Here is a 12,827-nt window from a genome sequence, read left to right as displayed (position 1 = left end):
TCATGATTGGTATTTCCATATCCCCAATGGTAATCCACTGGTCTGGAAAGAAAGTCTTTGCTTGCATCATTCTAAATAGCTCAGTGTTTTTAAAAATTATGCATAATGCACCATCCCACACTGATGTTGCAATACCATAGAAAAGTAGTTCTTTCTGCTAATGTACTCATTGGCAAGGTTGTCTGATGCCAAAGTGGGCAATAGATGGCGTGCTTATCCCTCATCACAGTTCAGAACCCCATTGCTGCAGAACCACTCAGAATGTACTACACTTTGCCAAGTGTTACAGTCCATCACAGCAAGACCCAATTAATGTGCCTGTATACTCACGTCACAGCAACCCCCCCACAGTGGATTTCCCAACTCCAAATTGATTCCCGATTGATCGTTAGCAGTCTTGTATGACCAGCTTCCACACAGCAATTGCTTCTTCACCATGAATGCAGCTCTTTTTGGTGTCGCTGTGGCAGAGCGTTGGGGCAAGCTCTGCACAGAGTTCCATTAATGTGTCCTTGTGCATCCGAAACTTCTGCAGCCACTGCTTGTCACCCCAAACCTGCATAATGATGTGATCGCACCAGTCTGTACTTGTTTCTCTGGCCCAGAACTAGTGCTGCACCATCTGCAACTGAGCTGAATGCCAACAACCTTGAATTGTTTCTTTCTACATCCATTAGCCTGCAAGGCATTGTTATATCCCTCGCAGCTTCTCTGGCAACTCTGAAAATGCTGAAGGACCAGGTGTGTTGTGTTCGTAAAGGTCAACACACCACTGAATAGCAGTGCTGGATGCATGCTTCTCACAGAGGTGGCAAATGCATGGGTTTGTGGGGCTTTTGAAAAGAGGCAAAAAACTTTCTAGGATGCAGATAATATTATGGGATGGAGAAAAGAGCATCATGGGCCGTTGAAACATGTTCTCATGTTCACCCATGTGCAACTCAAAACAGCCTGTGCCAGATAGTGGCAAATTGCAGAGTAGGATTGCTACCCATGCTTCTCTGCTCTCTGCTTCACTGCAGGAGCTGCTTGTGAGGACGCACACCACTGGCAAAAGGACTGTAATGTGGACATGCAAAGCAATTTAATTATTGTGGTGGCTGTATGTCAACACAACTTATGTTGACTTAATTTTGTAGTGTAGACTTGCACTTAGTAATAGTAGAAGATTTAATCTGATGATATGTATAACTGTCTCCTTTTTTATTCTTTGGGGACATGGAAAAAAAAAGCTAAATTTGTCAGACAGTATCTGAGCAATAGCCATAGTCTCTCTTCTGCAAACCAGTGTCTCCCCCAATTCTGAGACATATGAGCTGTTTCCCTCCTTTCTACAGTTTGTAATATTCTAATGCAGCCCATATCGGACACGCCTTCTCCTCTAGCTTGCCACCAAATCTTCTGCCTTTGTGGCAGTAGTTAGTGTTGGTTTGCTTTGCTCCTGACCGTTTTTTGCCAACTTACTTCTTCATTCATTTTTGCTTCTCATCCTCCTTCCCTGGATGGGGTAATTGCCAGTGTAGTGGTTGTCAGCCCACTGACTCTGGTGTGGCAACACCTCCCTTCCAAGAATCTTCGGCCCATCCCCCCTCAGCATGGATGAGCTCTCCTGCAAACACCAAGCTAAATCTAAGTGGTGGTCCATAAGTGAAGCAGCTTTCACAGGCTCTTCAGAAGGCAAATTATGCCCTATCTGTTCATAGAAGAGCCCTGCAGCAGCACTGGGATCCTGCAGGACCCACTGCCATAATAATGGGAGCGAATAAAATGTACTTTATTGCAGGTGGAATTGGGCAGGCAGAAAAAATAGACTGAGGTAATTTGCGGGAAAACACTTTAAAACTTGTAATATTTAAATTCAAATGAGGTCTAGAAAGAGATTTTATGTCTATTATAACAGGAGTTAAAGTATTTTTTACATGGTTTAAACCATGTAAAGATTTGTTTTATTCTTTTAATGGTAAAAATTGTCTGAATTCAGTGTGTATGTATGTATATATAAAAATAATAAAAAGGCTGGTGTTTTGGGTTTTTTTAGTAGCATGGGGGAATTTGTCTCTACTGCAGGATTTGCGGGATCTAAGGTTTTTGTGGGTGGGAGCAGAATAAAAATGCAAGAAACAATGCAGGAGTGGGAATGGGTATTGCAGGAGCAGGATTAAAAAAACAGTCCCATGTAGGGCTCTAGTTCACAGGCAGTTGGAGTATTTGAGTAGTGAATTGGAGGATACCATCTGGTCAGCACAGGGTATAAGTCCCATAATTGGCCCAGGAAAGAATCCTAAGAGACACCATGTCAATTTTTAGCAACCTCTAGCAAGAGCACTTGAGTTTTTATGCCACTGACCTGACTCTTATCCCAACAAGGTATGTCTCTTATTGGAACCAGTGGCAGTAGGTTTCTTCACTACTTCCAATTGATTCATGTTGTCTGTCTTCACTTGATCGTAATCAAAGACTGCATGTCTAATGCCCCATAGGTAACTTGTTTTTCACCTGGTAAAGCTGTGTCATCTTTTGGACCCAAGTCATCTCTCTGCATTAGTTTTTCTACTAAGAAAATGAAGTTCATGCACTTACCTTACTGTGGTGGTATGCATTAATAGTGAGAAGTGCTTTAAAATACTCACATAAAAGGTACCGTATAAATGGGAATTGGGGGTGATGATATAAAACTAAAAAGGCTAGTTGTTGTCTATTGCAGCTGGGATTTATTCTGGACTTTTTAAAGCTCACTCACTGACTAAAAGCAGCGACACTCAAAGTAAGGGTCCCGGCTGACCGTTTTGGGCCAGGGACACAAAGGGCCTGGTGCAGCTGGTATCAGGACTAGTTTCTCCCTTGTTCTCCATGTCCAGTGAAGGTAGGACAAGAAATAAAGGGTTTCATTTTCAGCAAGGCAGATTTAGGTTAAATAGGAAAAATTTCTAACTGAAGGGTAGTAAAGATTTACAATAGGCTTCCATAGGAGGTTGTAAAATCTCCATGATTGGAGGTTTTTAAGAACAGATTGAACAAACACCTGTCAGAGCTGGATTAAGTTTACTTCGTCTTGCCTCAGCGCAGGTCGCTTTTAGCCTTACATTTCTGTGATTCGCAAGGGGGTCGCAATATAAATTATTTTAGAAATGAAGTTAGGATCTAGGGGAAGTTAAGATGATAATCAAAAAGTGATTTTTAAGATGTGTTATGAATTAGTAGGGCAAGAAGAAACTGCTATGTGTCATTTGAAATTTGTGGTTGAAAATAGTTTTTCCCGGTGGCTCACAAGATTTTCTACTTTATGTGGTTATTGGCAAGGCACAGATACTAAGAGCCTCCTAGGCTAGCTGATCCCATCCAGTTTAAGATTAGAAATTAACTAGTGTAAAACTCAAGTACTGCACATGATTACATTAAAAAACTACATCATAAGAATTTTAAGGTTGGAAAGTCAAGCATTTCAAAGTTAGGAAATACCAGAATTAAGGTTGCGCATCTGTAATCTCACTCTGCCCCCCACCCCCCACCCCCGACTCCTGCCTCATGCAGTGAATGGGTGCATAATCAATAATTTTTTTATCCTCCACATTCATTGTGTTGATCTCAGACTGTATTTACTGCACACCATGCAAAATCTGCACTGAATACAAAATTAATTTCCTTACTGTTGTTTCCATGGTGTTCTCATCAGAGTATCTGTGCTTCACAAGCATTCATGAATTTATCTCCATAACGTGCCTGTTAGATTAGGTGATGGTGATAGCTGCATTTTACAGCTGGGGAACTGAGGTACAGAGTAACTGCGGTCAAATATGTCAAGCTTCTACTAAATTTAGGTTCCCAGCTTGAGATACCCAGGTCCTGATAATGTCCCTTCTCTCACTGTCTCCCTCCTCAACACTGCAACTCACCAACAACATTCCTTATCCCCTTCTGCTACTGTTCCCTGCACCACAGTTGCAGGAAAAGTCCTATTCAGCCTCTGCTGCCCTTGGATTCAGGATGCTTGGTCACTCTGTGGGGATGGTGCATGCACAGTGTGGCTGGCACATGGGAACTGTAAGGGAATAAGGCATGTCCAGTGCAAGCGGAATCTGTAGAGAAGTTAATTGGCAACCTCTAAAGTCTCTGAAGACCATGAGTGAAATCAGGTTTTTCAGATGCTTATATTTGAGAGGCATTTCACAGGAACAGAAAAAGGCACATACCTGTCACAAAGGCAGTCAATCACCTGCCAAATTTTCAAGTCCGTCCTTTAAGCATGAAAGTGCCTGAGCTTCTCAGTAAAAATGTAAGATTTTTTTTTAATATGGAGAAAATATTTGTCTAAAATCTTATTCTCAGAAACAGCTGAAACATTTTAGCTGAAACCTGTATCAGCGATAGCACCCAGCATGGAAAATCTCAGCCCAAATGGTTCAAATTTGGCAAAGTTGTAAGCAACTGAGAATAGGCTTATAATGAGCAGTGCTGGGCAACTTTAATAAGTGTTGTTACCTGCATTGCCTTTAGTAACTAAGATTACAAAATTGGGGAAGAAATGTGTATAAACTCATCTGAACAAGTTCTTACTATTAATTTTGTTTCACTTAGGTTTAAGGGTGGTTGATTTTAGTTATGTTAAATTTTTTTCTTAGAGAATTAAACCAGAGTGTAAAAAGTTTACACAACACTTTCAGTTCAACAGCATTGATTTAAAATTGCACCTTTAGCTAATCCGGTGCAAGCTTATTTTTATGCAAGGCCTTTGACAAACATAAGGGCTAGTCTACCAGTGTAACTTACTTGGATATATATTGAACTGTCTCTTCTAAACCAATATAGTTAAACCAGTGCAAAATGTTCTGTGGATGCTCCTATATCAGTTTGAATGACTTATTAGGTTTATTTTAAACCCATTCCTAACTGACTTATACTAAACTGAAGTAAACCACTCTTGCATAGAAGCATCTATTCAGTCTTTTTTTAACTGGTTTAATTATTTCTGTTTAGATTCACGCCTGAAGTTTTACTGATGCCACTTCCTTGTTTAGAAAGAAAACTTGTATAAGAGATGCACTATTTGGGGCAATATCCAATCACTAACATGCAAAATGTACAGTTAAAATATATATCAATTCCTATTTACTGAAGCTAAGTCTATGCTACGATCTTTTGCTGGCGTAGTTGCGCTGGTCAAGGATGTGATGAGGTGTGATCTCTGACTGACATAGCTGGGCTGGCAACAGCCCTTAGTGTAAACAGTTATTCCGGCAAAACTGCTGCTTCTATAGCTTATTGCGCTCTTGTCTGTGTGTTTGGAATAAGCTTTACCAGCAAAAGCAGTGTTTTGCAGTGTAAGCTATATGCGTATTAAGGCCATGTCTAAACTATGGGTGTTACAGCTATATAGCTACAGTCCTGTAGTTATGCCTCTGTAATGTAGGTGCATCCTACAGTGGCGAGGGTTTTCTGTCGTTGTAGGAATTCCACCTCCCTGAGCAGCAGGAGTTAGGGCCACAGAAGCATGTCAACCTAGCCATGTCTACACCAGGGTTAGGTTGGCATAGCTACAGCACTCGGGGGGAGAAAAGAACAAGTTCTTGTGGCACCTTAGACTAACAAATGTATTTGAGCATAAGCTTTCGTGGGCTAAAACCCACTTAATCGGATGCATGCAATGGAAGATACAGTAGGAAAATATATATGCACAGAACATGTGAATTTTTCATATTCCTGTAAAATGGAGCTAATACCAGGTGAGTTGTGAAGATAAATTAATATTTGGGAAGCACTCAAATAGTGTGGTGATGAGAACTATAGAAAAAGCCTATGAAGAAATTAATAGCTCTGTTTACAGCCCAACTTAAGTTACTTCACACTATCCGAAGGCTTTGAGCCACATATAGAATTTCGAAGAGGAAGCAAAATATTGAATAACTTCTCATTAAGTGGGCACTATCTATTTTGAGGACTGAAGGAGGCAGGAGTTCTATGGACACATAGTATGTAATGATGTAAGTAGACTATATAATAATGCATTTGTACAAGCGTACCAAATTAAGGTTGCACAGGTAACCTTAACTCTGGCATTTCTCAACTTTTGAGGCCTGGTCTACACTGGGGGGCGGGGGTGGGTCAATGTAAGATACGCAACTTCAGCTATGGGACTACCGTAGCTGGAGTCGAAATCTCTTATTCTGACTTACTTCCTGTCCTCACCGCGCGGGATCGACGGCTGCAGCTCCCCCGCCGACTGCGCTACTGCCGCTCTCTCCGGTGGAGTTCCGGAGTTGACAGGGAGTGCGTTTGGGGATCGATCTATTGAGACGCGATATATTGATCCCTGATAAATCGATCGCTACCCTCCGATACGGCGGGTAGTCTGGACGTACCCTGAGTGCTTAACTTTGCAACTTCAATAATGTTCTTTGAATGTTGTGTTCTTGCATGTAATTTATGTGAATGCACCAAGCCCTTTATTGTATACCAAGTTGCTTTAGCTGATTCAGAGGTTATTTAAGAGAAGACTGAGAACTTTTGAAAATATGAAATCAGTGTTCAGTACATACTTTAACTACTCCATACTTCCCAAAAGCCTGTGAAATAGGCTTGCAGTTTGCTCTGAAAGTCAACAAATTTGATGTATTTCAGACCAATGGAGAATGTAGCTCCAGAGTCTCCATTAATTGTATCTGTAGTGGCATAGCATCTAGAAATGGGAGTTCTCTCGAGCAGGCAAAATTTAAGCCATTTAGGACTTTATAGGCCAAAACCAACATCTTAACTTCCACCCTGGAATCAAAAGGCAGCCAGTTCAGATCATAAGAAACTTGTGATCTATATTAGAATAATAGAACACTGGGATTGAAAGAGACCTCAGGAGGTCATCTAGTTCAACCCCTTCTGAAAGCAGGACCAACCCCAACTAAATCATCCCAGCCAGGGCTATGTCAAGCTGGGCCATAAAACCCTCTAAGGATGGAGATTTCCACCACCTCCCTAGGTAACCCATTCCAATGCTTCACCACCCTCCTAGTGAAATAGTTTTTCCTAATATCCAACCTAGACCTCCCCCACTGCAACTTGAGGCCATTGTTGCTTGTTCTGTCATCTGCCACCACTGAGCAGAGCCTAGCTCCATCCTTTTTGGAACCCTCCTTCAGGTAGTTGAAGGCTGCTAACACCTCCCCCCTCACTCATCTGCGGACTAAATAAGCCCAATTCCCTCAGCCTCTTCTCATAAGTCATGTGCCCCAGCCCCCTAATCATTTTCATTGCCCTCTGCTGGACTCTCTCAAATTTGTCCACATCCTTTCTGTAATGGGTGCTCCAAAACTGAACACAATACTGTAGATGCGGCCTCACCAGTGCTAAATAGAGGGGAGTAATCACTTCCGTCGATCTGCTGGTAATGCTCTTACTAATACAGCTCAATATGCCGTTAGCCTTCTTAGCAACAAGGGCACACTGTTGACTCATATCCAGCTTCTTGTCCACTGTGTAATCCCCAGGTCCTTTTCTGCAGAACTGCCACTTAGCAGTCGGTCCCCAGCCGATAGCAGTGCATGGGGTTCTTCCATCCTAAGTGCAGGTTTCTGCACTTGTCCTTGTTGAAGTGCAAAGGATTTCTTTTGTCCCAATCCTCCAATTTGTCTAGGTTACTCTGGACCCTATCCCTACCCTTCAACGCATCTACCTCTCACCCCAGCTTAGTGTCATCTGCAAACTTGCTGAGGGTGGAATCCATCCCATCATCCAGATCATTAATGAAGATGTTGAACAAAACCGACCCGTGGGGGTTGAAATTGGAGGTTTGTTATTTGTTACCGGAGGTTCTATGAGATATGTGGTCCCTATCTGATTCTAGGAAAAAAATATTTAGGAAAAAATATTTGATATGACGTCCCCTATTACCAACACTGAACAAGGAAGAGTACAGTCCATGAATAAGAACTGTTAAAATTTTCTGCCTGCACATTCTCAGGATTCAACAGAAAGACTAGACTCCCGCTGGAGGAAGATAAGGAAATCTAGATGATATTAGAGGAAGGCTGAAGACCATCAGTTTTCAGCCTCCATAGCCTCCAACCATTTGGCATAGCTGCTGTGCTCTTAGTAAGGGCCCTTCTCACAGTTGGTCCAGCATACCAGCTATTGTTATCCAGACAAATCAAAGTGGAAATAACCAGTGTCCAACTCTCTTCTTAAGCTAGTAGAAGAATTTTGGTCCCATTTAAAGAAAGGTGAAACTTCTTGTATCTTAATGGAGTTCTGCCAAGCACTTAATTGCAGCTCATCCTGAATACAGTAATCTGATGCTTCTGTCAGCATCACACCAATATTAGTCAGTAGGGTAGGACCAAGGGAATCGGACTGCACCAATAAAATATGTACCTTTTCCAAAGGGCCTTTGACTACTTGGCTGAAAAAGACATGGGGCTGTTTGAGCATCCCTACTTAAATTACTTAAAATGAAGATTTACTTTAAATATGATTTTATAAATATGATTTTTAAATACATTATTTAATTTATTGTGTGGTATATGTTCAAGGAAAACCTGTTTTATTTCAGTAGAGGCATTCTGTACAAGCCTGTTATATGGTGATGGGTTTCAGTTGGTTTTTTGGCAGAAAATGTGGTTTCAGCAAAAATGAATTTTTTCACTGTAAAATGTTGATGGGGGAATTTTTTTCTATGGTAAAAATTGAAAAAATATTTTATATTAGGTTAACAAATTTAAATGTTTCAGTTCGAGGATGTTGAAACATTTTTTTTTGGCTGAAAATGTCAAAGAAATTTGACATTCCCAGATCAAATTTTTTTGTAACTTACTATTTTGTGGAAAGTTTTGGTATTTTGATTCTGCCCAGATTAAAGATGAAAACAGATGTTAGAATATTAAAATGTCCTATATATTAGAAATTCGATGTTTATCAGTTCTATTAAATTTTTCACCTTGCCAATCTTTTTCACCCAAATAAAGATTACAGTGTAACTAAAATTTAAGTATAAATTGAATGTATTTGAACTAGAAGATCTTTGTAAATTTGAAATGTATTCAACACCATTAAGCAGTTGATATGTTTTTTTTAATTTTGTTTTAAAACTTGCGTAGGTGCATCGAAAGAAGGAGGAGCTGGAGCTGTCGATGAGGATGATTTCATTAAGGCGTTTACAGATGTTCCTTCTGTACAGGTAAGACATTGTCATTCATGCTCAATTTTATTTTCAGAAGAAATGTCTTATTTTTGTGTGTTTTGATTTACAATTCTTTGTGTCAACAAACTTCTTTAATCTTTAATTTTTTTCTAATTATGCTTTGTTGTCATGAAGTGATCAGACTTTTAGCGGGGCATTGTTAAATTTTCCCCTTCAAATTGTTGCCAGTGCCTGCTCATACATTCTAAAAATGGGTGTTGGCTTCCATTATATTTTTAGGCTAGAATTAGAAGTTAGCCATAAGATTTGTTCTGCACTGAACTTTGGTATATTGGTCTGGTCTAGGACATTAATATTATTTCTAACGTAGGCAAAGGACAGTTTGTGCTGATATATTAAAAAAACCCAAAATAGTGTTCTGAGGAAGTGGGTATTCACCCACGAAAGCTCATGCTCCAAAACGTCTGTTAGTCTATAAGGTGCCACAGGATTCTTTGCTGCTTTTACAGATACAGACTAACACGGCTACCCCTCTGATACAAAATAGTGTTGTTTTTTAACAGCTTTCTTGTGTAATTTGAGTCATGGAGGGTTTGATTTTTTTAAAATAAGTTGACGAGGTTTGATTCACATTGCTAATTTCCTTTCTGTTTGTGAATAGTGGATTAAAATTTACCAAGATATTAACTGTAGGAATTGTTTAATACACTCATACAATGCCTGCGTTTACATATGTTGGTTATTACTTTCATTCAAAATGAACATGTAAACTTTCTGTGTCATGGTCCCTATCATATGAATAGGCACCCTCTTTTTTAAGAAAAGTGAAAATATGCATTTTTTTGATACAGCAGCTAATCATGGAAATATTTGCTTTGGAAATAAATGCAAATGTATAATTGAGTCCAGTTTTGCATCATAATAGGATCAATTCCATCATCATTGCATTGTTCCTGGTAAATAATGTCAAATTAGTCGTTAAGTTTTCCATTGATGGTTATTTCCCAGCCTCTCTTGGAAACGCTTTGTTTCAACTATTAGTTACTAATTAACTTTTTATTTTCTTTTCAGGTTCAAGACCATTATTATTTTATTAATCTTTTCCCAGTAACTACTGAGAGAAGTGACCTTGTTCTCACTGAAGTGTTGTTTTACTTGTTTAATGCTGATACATGATGTGAATGAAAGAAGACATGATTTTATGGAAAATCTAGGATTGTACTTAATTAAATGCTGAACTAGACAAATAGTTTAAAAAGCAAGGCTAATGTTTTCAAAGTTGATGCCTAAAATTTAGGACCTGAATCCAGCACACCCAGATAGATTTTCAGAAGTGCTTATTTCTAACAGAATTCTTTTGAAAAGTCTAGCCTTATACCTGGGTGCCTAAATTATGGGTGCTGAGTTCTTTTTGATATCTGACTTTTAATTAAGTGGTCTGAATTATCAGAGTGCTGAACTATAGATATTTGGTGCTGCTTGTGGTTGGGCCACCTGTTAAGTGATCTCTTGTTGGGGGAAAAAAATTACCTAAACCCCCAACTTATAGTAGAACACTGAGAACTCATTGCAGGCTGTGATTACCATAAAGAACCCTCTGTATGACTGATCCACAGTGGTATATAGTGTTCCTTCCATATGACAACACAGCTGTTTGTTAGGTATACTTCTGAGGACATCCATAGGCAAAGGAGCAGCTGACCATTTTTGTGAAGTGAATAGTTTATTGCAGGTATCTCCATAACACCCGGCCCCACCCTTAAGCAAATCTTTGCAGAATTTCAACCCTTATGCTGCAAGATTTTTTTTTTCCCCCTCTCGTTTACATCTTGCTCCTGCGTGGATGATTTTGAATGCAAATACACCACTCTTTCTTACTAGCATTTATCCCCAGTATGTTGGCAAGGGCCATGCTCTGCAGCACAGGGTGTGGTCAGTCTATATTGGTTGTATAACACATACGATCCTAGACAGATTCTTGTAATCACTCAAGAGTGTCCAAATGGTAAATGTCAAAATCTAATTGAAACAGATCTCCCTATACAGGTTGTGCAGGTCAGGGTAGTGGTTTGTGATTTTAGCATATATGGGAGCACCTCATGGATCAGGCCATGAGGCTGCATTTGTATCCAGGCCAGGAGACCTCCTGTATAGTGGCCTCAGATTGCAAGTAGCACTGCTCCGAGCATGAGCTCTGGAGTAGACAGTAAGACTGTTAAGCCTAGGAAATCCTTGCACAAGAGCAGGCAACATGGCAATAGATATAAAGACAGATCCCCATTCAAATCAGAAAAGAAAAAAGATCCCTCCCCATATCAGTCCAAAGGTTAGTCATAGTGCGCAGCTCCTAGACAGTTAGGTTCGCATAAACCTGCCATTCAAGAAGGCAAAGTGCGAAGGAAGAAAGATCTGACAGTCCCAGTTTTGGCTCCTTCCCACAAACCAAAGGGCGGGTACCAACCAGATCCATTCAACGGTTCCAATTTACTCTTATGGGATCCTTTGAGTACTACACCTGGATCTCCCAATCCATTTCTCAGAGGCTCCCCAGACATCAGGGAGGGTCAAAACCTGTATGTCATTTTAGGATATTTTCACTCTGTTGTAACTACAGAATTCTTTTTTGATGGTCGTGGATCTCCTTGGAGACATCCCTACACCTGAAGAAATCACCTTGAGAGGAAGAGGATCCTCTCCTAATGTGTCCACAACTCATAACATCCTCCCACGTTATCTGTGTCACCACCAGGAGAGCAGGAGCCTATTATTTCATCAAGAAAATCTGTCGTTCCAGATGATGCTTCCCCCCTCATTGTGCCCGACTGGCCAATACAGTTCTGGTTCTTGGAACTCCTGAGGATTTCAACCCATCCTCCCATCAACATCTGACCACTGCCAGATCTGTTGACACAACACAATGGTACAATCAGGCACTGCAGCTCAGGACCACTACAACTCAAGGCCTGGTATTTGAATAGGGATCAGATGCAGAGCATACATGTTCAGTGGCAGTTCAATCCATTCTTAACCACAGGAGGAAGGACTCTACCAAGAGAAGCTCTTTGACCATGTGGAAGTGCTTCTTTTCTTGGTTACACCACCACCAGCCATCTCCAGATCCTCTGTAATCTCTGTTTTTGTAGAATACCTGCTTACCCATAAGACATCAGGCCTCTCTATCAGTTGCCTGCAGGTCCACCTTTCAGCAATCAGAGCTTTTCATCCTCTAATTGAGGACTATCTGTACTCAGCCAATGATGACTAGATTCCTGAAAAGACCTATTAGAACTTTTCCAGCAATGGTGAAACCAACACTTCAGTTGGACCTCTACCTTACCAAATCTCACTTTGAAGCATTAGCCACCTGCTCTTTGTGCCATCTCTGGGTGAAAGTTGTCTTCCTAGTCACCATTACGTCAGCCAGAAGGGTGAGCAAGCTGGGAGCACTCATGGCAGACCCACCATACACCATCGTCCATAAAGTCTGTCTTTGCCTCCTACTGAAGTTCATTCCTAAAGTCATTTCAAAGTTTCACATGAATCAGACTATTCATTTATTGGAATTTTTCCTCGAACCATATGGCTCTGATGGAGAGAGAAGGCTTTAGTCCCTAGATGTCTGGTGGCCTTTTATCTACAGAGAACAAAAGCAATTAGAATGACACCTAGACTTTTTATCACATAGTAGAGTGATCAAGGTCTA

At 40.5% G+C, this 12,827-nt stretch overlaps 1 protein-coding gene across 30 annotated transcripts in view; it reads left to right on the top strand.

Annotated features, from left to right (window-relative positions):
- The window catches only part of CLASP2 (cytoplasmic linker associated protein 2), a 292,183-nt gene that overhangs the window by 121,106 nt on the left and 158,250 nt on the right, over positions 1-12,827 (top strand). For all 30 annotated transcript variants that reach the window (XM_030551253.1, XM_030551246.1, XM_030551236.1 and 27 more), the window contains one exon: positions 9,081-9,160. In XM_030551253.1, coding sequence (XP_030407113.1) covers positions 9,081-9,160 — 80 coding nt within the window. The remainder of the gene's footprint in view (positions 1-9,080; positions 9,161-12,827) is intronic.

The sequence above is a fragment of the Gopherus evgoodei genome, chromosome 2, assembly GCF_007399415.2.
Source record: "Gopherus evgoodei ecotype Sinaloan lineage chromosome 2, rGopEvg1_v1.p, whole genome shotgun sequence".
NCBI lineage: Eukaryota > Metazoa > Chordata > Testudines > Testudinidae > Gopherus > Gopherus evgoodei.
This window is presented reverse-complemented; position numbering and strand designations above follow the sequence as displayed.